Source organism: Sinocyclocheilus rhinocerous, unplaced genomic scaffold (assembly GCF_001515625.1).
Source record: "Sinocyclocheilus rhinocerous isolate Xijiao unplaced genomic scaffold, SAMN03320098_v1.1 scaffold1071, whole genome shotgun sequence".
NCBI classification, from domain to species: Eukaryota; Metazoa; Chordata; class Actinopteri; order Cypriniformes; family Cyprinidae; genus Sinocyclocheilus; species Sinocyclocheilus rhinocerous.
The window spans coordinates 438,976-458,038 of NW_015638033.1; the positions used below are offsets into that span (position 1 = coordinate 438,976).

Sequence of the window (19,063 nt, forward strand, 5' to 3'; positions counted from 1 at the left end):
TTGCACCCTCAGATTCCAGATTTTCCAATAGTTGTATCTCAGCCAAATATTGTCCTATCCTAACAAATCTTTCAGATGATGTATAAATCTCAATTGCGAAAAATTGACCTTTATGACTGGTTTTTGTGCTCCAGGGTCACATATACAGTCCAACACAATGACTGATTCATAAACGCTGTGATATTTTTCATAAGCCAGATATAAAGGTTTCATTGGTTTAAGGTCCTGGTCCGATGTGCTGTTTGTTTCAGAAGAGGATGAAGCGCAGCATGGTGAGACATCACGCTCCTGATGTGGTCAAAGCATATTATCAGAGGTAAGAAACGCCTCACGCGTCAGCTCCAGCCCTCCACGCATCACACGCTTCACCTTGACATGTCATCTTAAAAACGAGAACATCAGACAGCAGAATGCAGTGCGTAATGACCTCAGCTGATCCAGACATCTACTCTTAAATATTCATGAAAATGTGTCTTCAGCTCATTCACAATACTTCAAAACCCATAAAAATCACTAATGCCAACAATTACTCAGTAAACCAGTTGACAGTGAAACAAAGCATCTCCTGTCTGTGTGCGCCTTCTGTGTTTGTCAAATACATCAGTAAGTCATTCACTGTCCTTGCTTATGACTATTTTTCACATGTTGAAATAATTTTTGCATTTTTGTCTAGATCAGAGATGCTCAAACCAGGGCTCGCGGGCCAAACCTGTCCCATAATAAACTTTGATTTGACCCGCCATGCCAAAATACAAAAAAATAAATAAATAAAAAAAAGAGAGAGAGAGGAGAAAAAAACAAAACATGCCATTGAAGCATATCTTCAATTATAATTTATATTTTTGTTTTGATATTTTTATTTTATTTTTGCATTGAAATAAACAATATTATTTAATTTAATTAAAAAAATATTTATATTTAAAAAAATATATATTTAAGTTTTTGTTTAATTATTTAATTTATATATATATATATATTTATAACTATGTTGATTTTAGTAATTAAAGGCACAATATGTAATTTTTGCCACTAGAGGGCACGTTTTCAAAACAAACAAAGAGACAAAGGCGTAGTTTGATGATGCTGTGGCTGAGTGTGGAATCATGGGAGTTGTGGTCTTCATCCCCACAGCCGACGCAATCCGACGGGACTCGGGCAGAAATCATGTTCATGGATGAGCTAATGATTTATTAACGTAGTAGAATACGTCATTAGCAGGCGACACAATGACACTATGGACACGCTCCGTGTCACTAGTTAAAATTACTTATTTCTCTGGATTCTTCGAAACATTTGGGATAATGTAAGTACACAAGTCAGCAAAATATATAACACTGTTCTAGTGGTTTTTGGATATTTTAATTAAAAAATCTAACATGTTGTGCCTTTAAAGCAGAAGGTTCTAAGGTCATGAGACGCTTTGTTCAGTGTGTCTAAACTTTTGTCTGGTGATGTAGATAGATCAGGTGGGACGCTGCTGTTTGTTATTCTCCCAGAAACCAGATGATCTGACTTTGACAAACACGCGGCGGATCTGTGAGGGCTTTGTGGTTTCAGGTTAATGATGGGCCTCGTCTGCTTTGGCTTTCGGAGCCGTGGAGGCTGAATCCATCAGGGACGCTGACATGTCCTGGCTTGCTGTCCTCTCTTCTCTTTGTTGTTGTGTGTGGTAATGAAGGTACCGCAGCGAAGCCCAGACTCGTCCTACAGCCCCGCTTCTGCTGGAGCTCGCCAACCAGGTACCGAAATACACGCTTTCTTTCTCTGCTGCTTTATTATTCTTTAGCAGTGCTTTGCTCGGGTCTCCAGCAACATAATTAACCCAGAAGATTCAGAGATTCATTGGGAGTTTTCCCAGTCTGTTAGTACTTATAAAAATTGGGCTAATGGTTCGGCCTATTAACCAATGATTTCATGCAATTATCCTTCATGGAAAAATAGTTGAGTGTCATTATCATAAGTGACATTCACAAATGCGTCTGCGCTCTGTTATTGACACGGAGGTCAGTGGTTAATGTCTCTGTTTAGGTGTGCTGTTTATATATTGAAGCTCTCTCTTTGCGCTGGAGTGGCCGTTCTGGTTTCACCTTACTGCCTTTAAACATGTCCATGTTCAGAGCGCAGCGTTTGCTCACACTGATCTCAGTAATGACACCACTTCCATTCATTACTGACCGAACCATGAAATCGGATCTGTTTTCTCCCAAATTCAATCATTTTTATTTGGTTTGTTTTGTTTTATTTTATTTTACAGATTCTATTTTTTATTTTTAATAATCAAAAGCATGCCTAATCAGTTAAATTAGTACATTTTTAAAATAATTTGTGAACGTTTTAATGAAAATAGGACCCTATTAAATTTATTTAATTATTAATTTTTATTATTATTATTATTTATCTTTTTTTTTATTTTTTTTTATTCTGTGTTGTCTGATGTTTGCTGGATTTGATTTAATACAAATTTATTATCAAAAACTGGTGATTAAGTAAATGCATAAAACTTAAAAAAAATAATCAAATAGAAATTAAACAATGTATTTTCTGTTTTGGCAAACAAGGTGCTGCACAACAGAGATTTACAGTTGAAAGGAGTCATGAGCTAGCTATTTTTATTATTTTATACTGTTTTTATTATTACAACTTATGATGTTCGTGTGATTTTTACATTCAAAAACATCAAAATCAATAAGTAATAGGCTGTTTTCTACCCTATCCCCTATTCTATCTCTTATATATCAAAAGCTCAAGTAAAAGTTGATTTCTCAATTCATGACCCCTGTAAAGTAAACATTGTGAAAGTAAAAGAGACACTTTCTAAGAAACCTGCATTTATAATACATTATATAAGTTAATTTTAAGGCATTACAAAGCATGCATATTGTCATATGAAAAAAACTTACAAATATGTTATATTATTCATGAATAGTTGTAACAACAGTTATAATACTCACCTGTTTTAAGAGTATGATTTATAGCACACCATGTAATATCCGCTTGATTACAGTTCCTGTAATTATTATGAGTTATGAGTCTTGATTTAGTTTGATAGTGAATCAGCTGAACTGATGGACAGTTTGTTGATGAAGGATCTGAGCGCTCTTCCTCATAAGTGTCTCATGACTCAGTTTAATGCGCTGCTTCACATTTACGCTGTGCTCTCATGGCGCTCCGCTCGCCGCTAATTGCTACAGTCATAGCGCTTTATGGCACAATATATAGCTATCGCCAGCTGAGCTGCACTATAAAGTCCAGTGTCTGTTATTTAACCTGATTAAAGAGTGATTAGAGATTCATAAACGCTACTCACACGTTTCAGATGAGAGATCCGCTCACGATTAATCTGAAAATGTTCCTCAGTTCATCCACGATCAGGATGAGTTTGTTTCTTCATCAGAACTGGCACATTTCTCCAAACCTGATGAAGAAACAAACTCATCCTGATCTAACAAGAAAATACGTTAACATCAAAAGCGTAACAAAGAAGCATGAACGTATATCAAATGGATTGAAGTATATATCCTACTGCTATTTTTAGTTACATTATTTGGGGTTATAAAGAACTTGCTTGTTCACCAGCGGCACCAAAAAATTACTGTTTCTATGAATAGGTGACAGAATGGGGCTTTTCTTTTTTTTTTAGTGAAAGGAGGGAATTAACCTTGCAACCTTAAGATCAAACTAAAAATCTGGTTTTATTTTACAATATAGAGTAGTTTTTGCTTAAAAATTTGACATAAAACTGAACATTTATGAAATGAAATATTCATAAAATTAACAATTTCAGAAAGAAAAAAAAACTTGGTAGCTCATCTGGGATTTAATGTTGTTTTGTGGTAATTTTTGTGTGTGTGTAAGTTTGAATATTTGAAAAGATATTTTGATTCATAATTTTTCATCTTACAGTAACAGTTGGGTTTAATGGTTGAACTTGATTAGTTCATTCAGTACAACAACTTGTGTACAAATGTAGAAAATTTCATTACACATTTCTAACACACCATTTACTATACAAACGATAATTTTTTTCAAAATACAAAATATTGATTCCATAAAAGACACTGAAGCAAAAAAATTATATACAAATGGAAAAAGGTAAATAAAAAAAAACTGAAGTTCTTAATATTTATATAACTCTTAGCGTATGTATTAAATACATTATACATTATGTATAATTATCTGCACTTACATAGACTCATTTTCGTTTTTTGGAGTAACAAATAATATCTTTCAAATTCAAATTTTATTTACTTCAGCTGTTACGCTGTGGAAAAAGTGATTGCGACTTTTTTGAGAAAAAAAATCTGAATTGTGAGATATGAACTTGCAATTCTAAGATCATATCAGTCTTTTTCCCCCCTCAATATTGGACTTTATAACTCGCAATTGCGAGTTTATATCATGCAGTTCTGAGAAAAAAAGTCAGAATTGTGAGATAAAAAGTCGCAATAACCTTTTTGTATTTTTTTATTCAGTGGCAGAAACGGGCTTCCATACTGGATTGATGTTAAAATAGACACATACAATTGACCTGCTTTTTTAAGTGACTTTATTTATTTTTTAACTACAGTGAATTGAATATGAACTCATTACTTTGATTTAAAATGACAGTGTTATTGGATGCGGTCGAGCAGATGAAGACTCTGAGGATCAGATAAACGATTGCACCTCCAGTATCAGTCATCAGTGAATGCAGGTGTGTTGATCAGCACGTCTCTGTGTGTCTCTGTCAGGTGGACCTGTCTCCGGCTCTCCTGGCCCGTCTGATTGTGGAGTGTTTTCTGGAGGAGCGCGAGGCTTCAGTCGGTGAGTAGAGTTTATTTCCTAATGAGAGACAGACAGACTCCTGCCAGCACTACCTGCAGCACATGAGTGACAATTAAGCGTCCTGCAGGCCACCCAGCACTTAACTGCTGCTTAGATCAGTGCTGTGTTATTTATAACCCTCCATTTATTCTGAGCCTCGTCTACCTGAGCGACTCGTCCTCCTCACACTCTCACTGCATCAAGCACACACCTGACAGAGAGACCTGGAGCGCATTTATCAGTATCAGGCATGTGCTGATCAATGGAGATAATTGATTAGTTAGTTTCAACATGTGTGAGGTTTTGCCATTTTCTGTTCTTGCTTAACTCCAGCATTCAGCAACCTTTTGTGATGGTATTTTGAGGTCTGTTTCAGACACACACACACACTCTTTCTCTCTCTCACACACACACTCACACACACACACACACGCTCACACACACGCTCACACACACGCTCACACACACGCTCACACACACGCTCACACACACGCTCACACACACGCTCACACACACGCTCACACACACGCTCACACACACGCTCACACACACGCTCACACACACGCTCACACACACGCTCACACACACGCTCACACACACGCTCACACACACGCTCACACACACGCTCACACACACGCTCACACACACGCTCACACACACGCTCACACACACGCTCACACACACGCTCACACACACGCTCACACACACGCTCACACACACACACACACAGAGTAGAAGTACAGCGCGTCAGAGACTCGTGTGCTGGATTTAATCAACAGAGAGATTCCAGTGCATGCACCCAACTCTGCCTCCGCGCAGTCATATGTCAAAGTCAAGCGTGTGATTACTTTAGAGCACTGTTATCCACTGCGTGTCAAAACGCTCCTGCCATGTGTAGAACAAGGCAATACTGTGTGACGTAGACCACCCTCAGTCTGCTGGAAACTCATTATAAATCCGCACCATCTCCACAAGACTGCACTGACCTGATGCTTTGGCAAACACACAGCCTTATCGGTTTAGTCATGGCGGATCATCGCTCTGATAAAGCCAAGTGAAGCTCAAATGGAAACATTGCACATCACGACATAGTCTGTAGACAATTGCTTATTACTTTTGTAACCTATCATAAAAAAATGGCGTAATTAGGGAGAATATAAAATCATATTTCGGACTCTCAGACTTTCTAGTATTGATTCAGTAAGTATAATGAGCTTTTGGACCCACTTTATATGAAGTGTCTTGAACTACTGCGTACTAACATTTAAATCAATCATTTGATATAATGTACGAATTGTGCACATACATGTTATTACATTGTACTGCAATAACATACCTGCAATCTGTAACTAATTTCTGTAGTTACAGTACATCTATAATTACACCTACACATACCTCTTAAACCAACCCATTCCACTAAACATGTCCATAAACTCAGCTATATCCCACCTCAATAGCAGTGCTTGTACAGAATAAGCACATTAAGTTAAAGACACCCTATATAAAGGGTGCTTTCTAATAGACGCTGAGTTCTGCATTACAGTGATTTGCAAGAAATACTGCATTGATGTTTATTTGTAAAAATTATGTTTTTAACGATTTTTTATTGAAGTCATACAAGATGAGCAATTAAAATCACACTATTGAGTCAGTCCGACCATACAATGTTTAGTTCCATGCATATGAAAGATCTTTATCCTGCAGTGGATCATCTCAAGTCAAACTAGTTATTCAAACGAATATGGAAGCTGTTACAGTCTTCAAATGTCTTGATTTACTCTAAATTCATTTACTCATTCTAGGTTAATATTTATTTTATTTTTAAGTAACAACTGTTTTGTTATGGTTTTAATTTTAGTTAACTGTAATAACCAGGGATGCTGGTTCTCATAATAGCGCCTGGAGATTTGGTGTGGTGCTCACACTCACTGCACATAGTGTGACCCTTTAAACATAACTATAAAAATAATTCATACTAGTATTATTGCACTTTTATTTATTTATTTTATACAAAATAATAAATAAAGTGTGATAAAATACAATAAAAATGCAATGCTAATATTTACCTTTTCATCAGCAAATTTTTTTAAATCAGCAAGCTTTTATTTTGGCGGGTTGCTGGCAAGTAAGTAAATGCGCTGCCAGTTTTAGCACTGCCGAGTGAAACACATCAGTGAATGAAATGTCACAGTTGTGCGTATTTGCTCTGAAACCGGCGGTGCATTGCCTTCTATAGATTTATGCATTCAGTTTGAATGGAAATCTTCTACAGTATTACAGTTAATCGATCTAAAACTGTGATCCTGCATTAACAGCTGTCAACAATGTCAGTGCGCAAAGAGCGGTCTGAACTTATTAAATTTTTTTATTTTTTTATTTTTATGTGCATCCGTGATAATAAACCTGGTTGTCCATGCATTGTCCATATCAGACAACAATTCAAAACTAGATTGAAAAGTTTGTAGACAAACTTTAAGTTGGCTTGAAAAAGCCTAGATACAAAATTTGAAAAAGTTTTAAAAGCTTGCAGTCTGAAAGTTTTCGGTTTGAAGTAGTTTGAAAGTTAAAATAGTTTTAAAGATTAAAGTTTGAAGGTTTTCAAGGCAATGCAGTCTATCAGAAAAACAGATAGGTATAAAACACATTGCTAGGGTACCTGGGGTGGTTGCTAGGCTGTTTCTAGCTTTTTTGCTAACATGTTTTTAGCATGTTGCTAGCATGATTAGCATGCTAGCATAATTAGCATGTTACTAGCATGTTGCTAACATGATTAACATGTTACTAGCATGTTTTTAACATGGTTAGCATTTTGTTAGCATGATTAGCAAGTTTCTAGCATGATTAGCATGTTACTAGCATGATTCTACCATGATTAGCATATTACTAGCATGATGCTAGCATGTTTCTAGCATGTTTAACAATTTGCTAGCATTTTTTTAGCATGATTAGCAAGTTACTAGGATGTTGTTAACATTACGGGTGGAACAGTTCGCGGAAAAAAATCGAACCGTACGGTTCTCCACACACGGTTCGGCGCAAGTTAATAGCACGTTGCTAGCGTGATTCTAGCATGATTAGCATGCTACTAGCATGATTAACATGTTACTAGCATGATGCTAGCATGATTAACATGTTACTAGCATGATGCTAACATGTTTCTAACATGTTTAACAAGCTGCTAGCATTTTGATAGCATGTTTAAAAAGTTGTTCGCATGTTTCTAGCATGATTAGCAAGTTTACTAGCATGTTACTAGCATGATTAGCATGTTACTAGCATGATTAGCATGTTACTATGCGTGTGCTCATCCGAAGCGCGCAAACCTGCACCTCAGAACGCGCGCAAATATTAAGCTTTCTTTGAAATATTGTGTTTAAATGGACAAATTCACACAAAAATTATGTCAAAATACCCGTCTTGGCTGAACGTACTGTATCAGTGCATTCTCTTAAAGTGACATGTTTCTAACATGTTTAACAAGCTGCTAGCATTTTGATAGCATGTTTAAAAAGTTGTTCGCATGTTTCTAGCATGATTAGCAAGTTTACTAGCATGATTCTAGCATGTTTCTAGCATGTTTAGCAAGTTAGCATTTTTTCTAGCATGATTAACAAGTTTACTAGCATGTTGCTAGCATGATTCTAGCATGATTAGCATGTTACTAGCATGATGCTAGTATGTTTAACAATTTGCTAGAATGTTTATAGCATGATTAGCTCGTTACTACCATTGTGTTAGCCTTTTTAGCATGATTAGCAAGTTACTAGCACGCTTCTAGCATGATTAGCATGTTACTAGCATGTTGTAAGCATGTTTCTAGCATGATTAGCAAGTTACTAGCATGTTGTTAACATGTTTCAGTTCTAATCCAGCTAAAACCAGTTGATTCAGTAAAAAAACCAGCTAAAAACCAGCTAAGACCAGACTGGCCTGTTAAAAAAGTGGCCAAAACCACTTATGAAAACCGTAAGCCGGATCAGTTAGAAAAGATATAGCACACCGAGTCAGACCAGTCTGAAGGTCTGATCCGAGTTTGGTGGTTGTAGCTTTAAAAGTCTAGGAGGAGATACAGAAGCTCAAGCCTTTCCATTCTCTGTAGCGTTAGCGTCACGTGACCGCGCCAGCCGTCCGCACTAGCCCAGCTCAGATTCAGATGAGAGTGACGTGTATTTTGACCCGCGGCAGTGAACTCCTGCGCACAGGGGCTCCACGCTTCAACTACTGAATCTCCCTGTGTGAATATTAGACTTTTGTAATGTGTTGCTTTCATCAAACAATGCCTGGATAATTGTCTTTGCTGGCAATTAGCTAACAGGTTTGTCCGGCGCTGTCGGCAGGCACATCCATCATTCCCAGCTCGCTCAGTGTTTCCAGCCAGCGCGCGGATCAATAGCCTCATATACGCCAGCCACGGCCCTCGCACACCACCATCTTTTATTTTCTTTCATTCCTTTCTTCCCTGTTTGCATTTAAGAGACGCAGGAATTGTGCCTTTGGGACGGCTGAATATATATCCACTCACTTCAGCGGGATCAATGGAGAGTTTGAGATTGTTTCTGAAGTCTTTTCTCGGGTGAGTGTTGTGGCCGTGTTTTCCCCAGACCGGGCCAGATGGATGCGCATGTAAATAAATCAATACGTTCAGGGCATTTTCAGCACATATCGAATATGATATCAACATCTATAATCCTTCCTCTCCTGCAGACGGCTGAGACGGGATCTTCTGAACGTACTGCTGGGCTTTTTGCTCCAGTCTCTTTGGTGTTTGTGGCTCTGGGCTGGATGCCTTAGTTATCATGCTTAAATTAGATGAATGCTACGTTCTGACTCCATTCACGTTACCTTTTCATTTCTTTAAAGGCATTTGTGCCTGAATATCCAGTGAATGATGCTTCCCGCTCGTTCCTGCGCTGATGGCGTTGGATGCGTGACATAAGCAGTGCTCATTTTAACTGCACCTTTTTAAAGTCAGATTGTTTTTCCATTTCTCTTCCACATGGTGTGATATTTGATGGGCACCAGTTTGATGAGTTGACCATTGACCTGCCCATTTTTGGACTTCACATGCACATACTTAAATCATACTTAATGAAATGAGAAAAATAACACTGCTAGTTATTATAAATAATGCATCAAAGGTTTTGGAAAAAAAACAGGAATATGATTATTTTAAATAACCCAATCATATTCAGTAATGTTGAGCTGCGTCAACGAAACCAATCTTAAATGAGATCAATCAGATAATAATACAACTTACATCTGCACAAAAAGTATGAGATTGCACAAGTGAACTTTACCTTGTTAGTCAAAGACTTACAACAGTCTGTAACAATAGTGTACTCATTATTTTATTATGTATATGACAGTCCCGGTCACAGTCAGTAATTGCTGTTTGAGACGCATGAGCTGAAAGTGAACGGTGAATAAACACTGATAACTTAAACCCTTTGGTAGCAGGTCGGTTACCCAAACACTTCCCATTTGAGAATAATCAGGCATACAGTATACAACATCAATGAAATATTACAGCTTACAGCCACACGGATTGGCATCGCACATCTTGCACACTGTATTTTCATCATCAGAGTGATTCCAGGCATCAGTGCATGCTTTCAAAGCCATAGTTTCACTTTAGTTCTCTGGTCTGGATGGCCTTTCTTAACGCTTACCAAACTGACCTCAAGATACACTGTAAAAATAATATGAGAAATTTAAAAACAGCAGTGTGGTTGCCATATCTTTACTGTAAAATATACAGTAGCAACATTTCAGGTTTCACAGATTTAAAATTTACAGTAAAAAAAAAAAGTATATGTCTTAAACTGATATAATGTTAATTTACCAAACTACCGAAGTACTAAAATCTGTTTTATAACTTTATCGTACACTGACAATAAAAATGCAGATGATAAAGAGAAAGACACATGAAGAATCAAAGTTCATACTATGGTAAATACTAACTAGACACTGTGTAGTGAAAAATAGTCTTTGAATTGCCTTCCTTGTGATCCTAACATATCTAGATCAGACGCGAGCGCTCTTGCGTCATGTCGCGAATCCGTTTCTCTTTCAGGTCAGAAGCGGTGTCATAAATAGAGCGGGACAACAGTTTACTGTCGGGGATTTGTTGTCAATCTGTGCCGTATGCAGTGTAGACAGAATTTATAATGGGTTCTGTCGTCTAGAGTCACATCCGGTGTAAACACGGGGGAAATTAGCAAAGAGCTCCAGATCGCGTCAGTCAAACACTGTTTGTTTGTTACGGATTCATTTCTAAATGAGACAGTATGATGATCTTTTCAGAGAGACTGAGAGTAAAGGCTGATGCAGTGCTGAGTGACTAGAGCGGATCGACAGCTTAATTAACAGGATAACTTATTACTAATAAATTGTTTTTTTTAATGTAAAATCACACTAACATTATGTGAACCTCAGAGCACATTATAAAATAATAAAAAAATGCAGTTCATGACCCCTTTAACCAATTAAAAGGTGTTTGCTGCAGCATTTTTATAGTCTCTTAATAATGACACAAATTTTTTAGGGTGTCCAAAATGCTGCCATAACCAATTAGAACAAGAAATCGTAATTTTCTTGATTGATAATCGCTAATTCGAGTACTCGTGCCCATCCCTACAGCAGAGGCAGATCTGCACTTGTGCTCTGTGAAGGTAAGTGCATTGGGCAGATGAATCTGGCCTTTGAATACTTCATTAGCGGGTGAGGTAAGCAGTTGCCTTGACAAGTATACTAATTACTAGCATGGAGCGGCGTAGCTGGAGTCATGGAGCTCAGAGACGGGCCGAGCTGCAGCCCTGCTATCAGACACAATCAGACGGAGGCAGATCAGTTCTGCCCCACTAACCCTGCTGGGAGCCCCAGCACATCACGCCGATCTCCAGCGCACCAGAGGCGGAGGAAACAAACACGAGCGCAGCTTCTCCTGTGTGCCGAGGAGAGGAGGATGGGTTTAAAGAAGTAAATATGAAAATCAAATGAGTGCTTTAGGCAGCCGCAGAGATTTGCAGAGCTGTCCTCTGGCGTCTAACAGCCTCATCCATCACGGCCCGCAAGTAGTCAATCCCTCTAGTATCTGTAAATGTTTTTAGATATTAGCCAATTTATATGCTCCCAGATTCATCATGGAAAATCAGCTTTAGCAGGGGCGCATTATCAGCCAGCGCCTCTCGCGCGCACCATGAAGTTTGATGTACGACGGTGTTCGCGAGGAGGAGGGGGTGTCTTGATTATAACCGTAAGAAAAGGGTTTTTAATTAATAAACAAACTCCGGAGCTCATCAGCGTCGGGGGCGATAACGATTGTCATTCGTTATTTTTTTACGACGATCGACCCTCCACAAGCGCTGCCTTCTAATGAGCTTCTGTCCGCTTCTTCGGAGTCTGATAATGGCTTGCTCATCCTTCCGGAGAGCGAGTCGAGGTTGCGCCGCTTTCCGCCGCCCCATTCGTCATTTCATCAGAGGTTGTTAAAGGGGGCTGTGTTTTTGGTAAACAGCGCTTCCCTGCTCCTGAACAACTCCCGGCGGAGGGCGTCTTTCCTCTTTAATATTTCCCTCCTTCAGATACGGACGCCTCGGTCGGAATTTATGTCGACACGGGACAATTGCATTAAATTCGGGCTGAAACCCCACAATGTCAGCCGCAAGGTCACCCTCTTTTTACGACTCTTCTTAACCCCATCGCTCAGAGGAAAAGGCCCTGGTTTGGCCGTTTGAAGCAGGTGGTGTTGTGTGATGTGTGAAATGCGATGGTGGTCAACCTCCAATTACGAGTCCTGGTAAGACAAGGCCTTTAATGGCTGTTGCTTGCCTTCGGGGAGCTCTATTACACACTGCTGTTTTGCAGGACCAGCATCAAATCTATAAAAGTACCATTAAGAGGAAAAAATCAATCAAAATGCCATTAAAGTGGAATAAGTTGCCAATATTGCTGATGTGGTTGCGGCTTCTTTGATTTTCCCTCAGATTATTAGGCGCAGCGGCGTAGTGACTTTGTTAAGGGAAACCAGTGTTGTTGGGGAGTAATATGTCTCCCGGCTTCATAAAGTTTGCAGCCTCATATTTCCCGCTTTATTGATTATCCATTATCATTTGTCATGAGGTGTCCTAACTCAAGGGGAAATATAGCTCTCTTCATTGCCGAGCGGAGCGCCAGAGCAGCGTATGGATCTGCGTGTGAAGGTAGCAATCTCGGAGAAAAATGAGCTGAAAAACAAGGCGCCGCCGGTGCAGAGGACTGCTGACTTGGCTTTGTTCTTTCTTCCTCACGTCCTCTTTCAGCAGGAGGATGAAAAAGATAACAGCAAGCGTTTGTTCATCTCCAGCAGGGATTTGGTGTTACGACGGCGAGAGAGAGAGTCCAGTGAAGGAGGATTGTGTGTTTGTGTGCGGCTGGATCCTGATGACAGGGGTGTGTAACGAGAGCCTAAAGAGCTAAGGGTTGGAGTCTTGATCTTGTGGTCTCAATCTCAAACAAGTACTGTACGTCTGTACTACTACTTAAGAGCCTTCAAGAAACAATCATGCTCTGAGAAAACAAAGGTGTCCAGTAAAGGCAATAAAAAAAGACTTGGGATGAAGTGTTTGGGGAACCAGTTTTGTTTGAAAACATTGAGAGCTTCTGCCGTTTTGTTCGGTTACGCTAATGGCAAAGCACTTTCACACCTCAGCTTTAAATATGGCTCTAAACACTCTCAACAATAAAGGTTCTTTATTAGCATTGGTGGTTCCATGGAGAACATTTAACATCCATGGAATCTTTCCATTCCACAGAAGGTTCTCGATAGAGGAAGAAGGTGCTTTAGCTGATTAAAATGTTCTTCACAGAGAAAACAATGGTTCTTTTAAGAACTCTTCGCTGAAAGGAATCCAAAATGGTGGTTCTTGAGGGGTCTAGTCTTGGTCTGGTTTTGTGTCTGGTGTCTGGTTGGAGATGTAGAGGTTAGCCAGTAATAACGGAGTGTGTCATTTACACACAGAAGTCTTAAAGCTACCAATGCAAGGCTCAAAGAAAAATGGTCTTGTAAATGAAAATGATGGCTGTTTATGGCACTCAAACTTTGACTTGCATTATTGGCATAGTGTAAGTTGACTTCATGAATAAAATGAAATGCTCATTTATTTCTCATCACTGTCTGTTTGAGCCGAACAAGGCCTCATATTTCCCATCATGCACTGGCCAGTGGCACAGTGCCTCTGTCACTCTCATATGGATATATCATTAGAATGATTCAATCCACAGTGATTCAATCCATTGAATCTGAATATGTTTGAAAATGATGGATTTTGTGTTGGAGTAATAGGGAATCAATCCAAGGGCTCGTGGGCTGATTCATAATGTTAGTGCTGCATGAATGGAATGAGACATGCAGAATATTGCATCTCTGTATGCTCGTATCATCACAGAAATACTACAGGTGTGTGTTCATCGAGGCCCGCTGCAGCTGAACTCTGGACTTTGATCTGATGCATGTGTTCCTCCTCACTCTTCTTTCTCCATCAGCAGCTTCCAGACACGTCCTCAACAACATGCTGCGCGAGCCGTATTCTGGATATATCATTAGAATGATTCAATCCACAGTGATTCAATCCATTGAATCTGAATATGTTTGAAAATGATGGATTTTGTGTTGGAGTAATAGGGAATCAATCCAAGGGCTCGTGGGCTGATTCATAATGTTAGTTAGTGCTGAATGGAATGAGACATGCAGAATATTGCATCTCTGTATGCTCGTATCATCACAGAAATACTACAGGTGTGTGTTCATCGAGGCCCGCTGCAGCTGAACTCTGGACTTTGATCTGATGCATGTGTTCCTCCTCACTCTTCTTTCTCCATCAGCAGCTTCCAGACACGTCCTCAACAACATGCTGCGCGAGCCGTATTTAATTCCAGACCTGCTGTTAGCGAAGCACGTCGAGCAGGTACCAACACTGAGCAGACATCATCTCATTCTTCCATTGAATACAATCTAAGATGTTTAGCAGAATGTTCACACTATACAATGTATGCAGACTGATCAGTGGCGGTAAAACTCTATACACTATAATCATAACGCTATCATGCTCTATATTCTGAGTGTTCTGAAGTCATGTGATAGCTCTATTTTTTCTGTTTTCATTTTCATTGTTTGTTGCTCTTCTAGTAGTCTTTATACTAATTGTATCTGCAATCTGCTAGAACTCTTTAGTTAGTGGTCAGTGAAACACTGGGAGTGTCTATGTTAGTTTCTGAGATGTTCTCGTGTGAATCCATCACTAGTCTGAATAATCTGCTAATAAGGTGACGTGTGGCGTGCTGCAGTGCATGATGGGTGTTTGTAATGGATGCTGAGGGGCCCGTCCCCTCCTGACTGTAATATTTCTTCGCTCTTTTCAGTGCACAGTAAATGACTGCTGTTGAGAGAGAGTGAGTGTGTGTGTGTGTGTGTGTAGTCGGGGGTGAAAGATCACAGTGTTTCTCTGTATGTGGTCATTCATCCCCGTCCCTCCACCCCTTCTCTCTTTCTCCAGCTCTTTTACGTGTCAGCATTCATTCACTCTACATCTGTGTGGGTTCATCATGTCGCCCTACAGAACCGCCCCGTGACACATGACACACAAATGCCCATCAAACTATGAGCACAGCCTGCGTTACGCCCTACAAACACAACTCTTCAGCACTGTATCACCTTGATGTTCAGGCTGCATGTGTTATAAATGCTATTATACTATACCTTGGTACACAGACACCATGACAACACCCTAGCAACCACTCAGAACACTCTAGCAACACCCTGGCAACCACTCAGAACACTGAAGCAACACCCTAGCAACCACTCAGAACACTCTAGCAACACCCTGGCAACCACTCAGAACACACTCAGAACACTCTAGCAACACCCTGGCAACCACTCAGAACACTCTAGCAACGCCCTGGCAACCACTCAGAACACTGTAGCAACACCCTAGCAACTAGTGCTGTGTTCAAAATATCGATACGACGATGTATCGTCACAGAGATTTGACGATACGAGTATCGATACAGCTGGCCCTGTATCGATATTGTGGCACGTGTGCAGCAGTGGACCGCGCTTAATTTGTTTAAAATTTTACGACGTTTTAAATAGAGTAGAAAAGTGCGAGGTTTCTAAAAAAGATTTTTTTTTTCCATAAATGAATTTAATTTTTCAGGATTCTGGCATAGCTTTTGTTAGTTTTGTTATATTAAATTTCTTCAGACTCTCATTTTCCATGTATATATGGTATAATGTATGTGCGTGTGTGTGTAGAATGTAAAGCTCATATAATAATTAACCGTATAATATTAAGTTTGACCACCTGAGGATGATCATCATCATTTCCCACATTTGTTGCAAAGAACTGAAAACTGACTTGATTTTTTAAAGCGTTCAAGCTGTTTTGCTCTGTACTCATGGAGCGTGGCGTTTACACTTGTGTTCGTAGACGGTGGTAAGGCTTTCTTTCCCTTTAACTCAAACATCCTTCTTTTTGAGCTCAGAATTTGCCTTCTGTCTTTTAATGAGTTTATTTCTCATACATGACTGATGATTTTGAAGTTTTGTTAAATGTTAGAGAAGTACAGCAGCACATTATTAACATGTGTGTGCATGCGTGACCTTCCCAGTGTGCACTGCACATTTGCTGTGTTTCTTGAGCGCCGGTGGTCAGCGACGCCTGGCAGTAAAGACTGAGGAGTGAAATGAGTGAGTTCTGACCCGACTGAGGGCGTTTGGGCTGGCGGGTCACGGCGGCCTGATAAACGAGCTCTGCAGCAGCTGAGACAGCTCATTAATTCTAATCAAAGGTGATGTACAGAGATGATCTGCCTGGCGTGACCATGTCAACAGACCCTACACAAAGCCCTCGCCCTGAACGCCCCTCACGCCCTACAGCGGTTCAGCCCGACTGGACACGAGCCCGAGAGGCCGAATGACCCGCTCAGTGTGATTTAATGGAGAAATCAGGTGTTTCACCCAGACTCAAGGACAACGGCTCGCACTGATATAATACAGAGACCTCTCACCCTCCATCAGCACAGCGACTGAAGAGACGTTTGTGCAGCGCCAGCAAACACTGCTCTCATCCTCCACTGTGTGCGGATGCTGCCTGTGTCTTTACTCTCCTCGGATGACTTTGCTTTAGTTGCGCTGACCGAGGGCATAGATGTGCCTTCACTGGATGCGTGCCGCTTGGTTTTAAAGAGATAGAATCAGTTTCACCAAATACATTTCATTTTATAAAACATACTGTAACTTTCAGAACTAAAAACGTCCCTCCCAGTAATAAAACAGCAATTACTGAAACTAAACTGCACAGAAATGACACATTCTGTACCTCTGTGAACTCTCTGGTGTCTTTAATACAGACCGTCCCTGTCAGTGAATCTATTACAGTGTCATGCAGCTTAAAGCTTGATATATTTTTTTACAATACTCAGTAAAAGGGTATTTTATGTAATGTAATGCAATCCTGTTAGCAAAAATTGTGTCATGACTAAAATACAGTTTAAAGCCCAGAATTATGTGAATTTGCATTTTCTAGCAGAGGACAGTAGCAGTTCAATGACTAAAAATCATTTTATTTACTTGTCTTTCCACAAGTGATGTTACTTCCTCTGTCATAATTAGATTTTTCATTTACTTGTAATCATCTGGTTAACAGGGTTGCACTCAAAATGTGGACAACAGCTAAAATTAAAGAAATAATAATAATAATTGTTATTATTATTATTATTATTAGACTTTAAAATAATCAAAAATGATCTTGAATTGTCCAGTCAAGAATCATGAAGATGGGATTTGAGATGGGACACCAGTAAATGAACACTATTGGTGGAAACGACCTGTAATTAAAGGCTAGAGCAGATAAAAACTATATTAAATATGACACCAAACCTGCATTTTTATTTAACCAAAAAAGCGATTATTTTTAGTTCTGATGGTCAAAACTGTCTCAAACGTGACAAAGAAACTCTTCTACCATTGCATTCCTGAAGATCATGTGTTTTCCTCACAGATGAGAACCAGCTCCGTACCAAAGGCTACGACAAAACCCCGGACATCATTCTGGAGGTGCCTATAGGTGAGATCCCTTCATCTGCTGCTAGCTGCTGTTTATTCACTCACTGATTAGAAAAAAGACCTTTTCAAACCAATAACCTGGTCAGTCCACAGTGACAGTCATATCATTAACTATGAATTTAATTGGACTTTTGTTCACAGATGTCCTATCAAATCAGTTTGGCGTGAAAATAATCTTTACAAACAGACCAAAGCAGACTGAAAAATTGTGCGTAGTTTGTGTTTGTGCTGTTAGTAGCCTGCTAATCGCCTTCCCTTTCTCTGTGTAAACACTGCTAGTTTGTAGTAAACCTACCTTCCTAACCTCGTGCTCTTCTTAGCTGTTGATGGTCATATAGTTCACTGGATTGAGAGCAAAGCTTCATTTGGAGACGAGCACAGCCATCACACGTACCTGAACGAGCAGTTCTGGAGCTACTGCAACAGGTCAGACCCTAACCCACACACAGACAATCTCAAATTAAAACATTAAAACCACAATGAATAAAAATGAACCTGACGTCTGTCTATTAAAATAAAATTAAAGTCCATTTTGAATAAGTATGATGACAGTATTAAATGCAGAACTGTTGTAGTCTTATAGTGTGCGACTGTCTTCAGCACTTTAGGGTTAGGGCTCATTTTATTCACAAACACATTTCAAGCCACTTCTATCGTCTGCTTTAGTGTGCCAGAAGTAAATATCAGTTTTAGATTTCCAGACATTCCTTTTGCACATATATTGTAATAATTCTGTTATAAATCATTCTTTTTTTGGTAAGGGATTTCACAAATATCTGATGAATTAATCTCACAACAACAGATTCAAAGTTCTGTTTTCCCCATCTGTTTTGTTTTATTATGATATGTTATATGTTACTGATCTTAAGGTGTTTCAAGAGTGTGTGTGTGTGTGCGTGTGTGTGAGAGTGCGTGCGTGCATGCGTGTGTGTGTGTGTGTGTGTGTGATATAGAGTACTTTAAATGATGCTTTCAGTCAAACATATTGGTTAACTTAAAAAATAAAATGCCATGTAAACAGACCTACTGTATTCAGTAGACTAGTTGAACCGTCTCTACTAGTAGGTCCATGTTTAACCACACAATGTGACTAATACTTCAAGAGTAATCATTCAAGAGAGAGAGTGTGTGTGTGTGTGTGTGTGTGTGTGTGTGTGT

The 19,063-nt window shown here is 39.4% G+C and overlaps 1 protein-coding gene and 1 long non-coding RNA gene across 2 annotated transcripts in view; both read left to right on the forward strand.

The window, feature by feature from the left end:
• The first annotated feature begins 254 nt into the window (after positions 1 to 254).
• cdin1 (CDAN1 interacting nuclease 1) lies at positions 255 to 15,225 on the forward strand. The gene is made up of 5 exons (XM_016564731.1): positions 255 to 316; positions 1,679 to 1,739; positions 4,731 to 4,803; positions 14,665 to 14,747; positions 15,202 to 15,225. Exons 1-5 carry the CDS (start codon positions 258 to 260, stop codon positions 15,223 to 15,225), a joined length of 300 nt encoding a protein of 99 aa, XP_016420217.1. The 5' UTR covers positions 255 to 257.
• Positions 15,226 to 17,838: 2,613 nt separating this feature from the next.
• LOC107749534 (uncharacterized) overlaps positions 17,839 to 19,063 on the forward strand; it is a 31,504-nt gene continuing 30,279 nt past the window's right edge. Inside the window, exons 1-2 of the long non-coding RNA XR_001641044.1 lie at positions 17,839 to 17,906; positions 18,226 to 18,331. This is a non-coding gene — a long non-coding RNA (uncharacterized LOC107749534). The remainder of the gene's footprint in view (positions 17,907 to 18,225; positions 18,332 to 19,063) is intronic.

Coding starts and splice junctions, on each gene's coding strand:
- cdin1 (XM_016564731.1), top strand. CDS start 258: ATGAAGCGCAGCATGGTGAGACATCACGCTCCTGATGTGGTCAAAGCA. Junction 317..1,678: donor GTCAAAGCATATTATCAGAG/GTAAGAAACGCC, acceptor GTGGTAATGAAG/GTACCGCAGCGAAGCCCAGA. Junction 4,804..14,664: donor GGAGCGCGAGGCTTCAGTCG/GTGAGTAGAGTT, acceptor TTTCTCCATCAG/CAGCTTCCAGACACGTCCTC.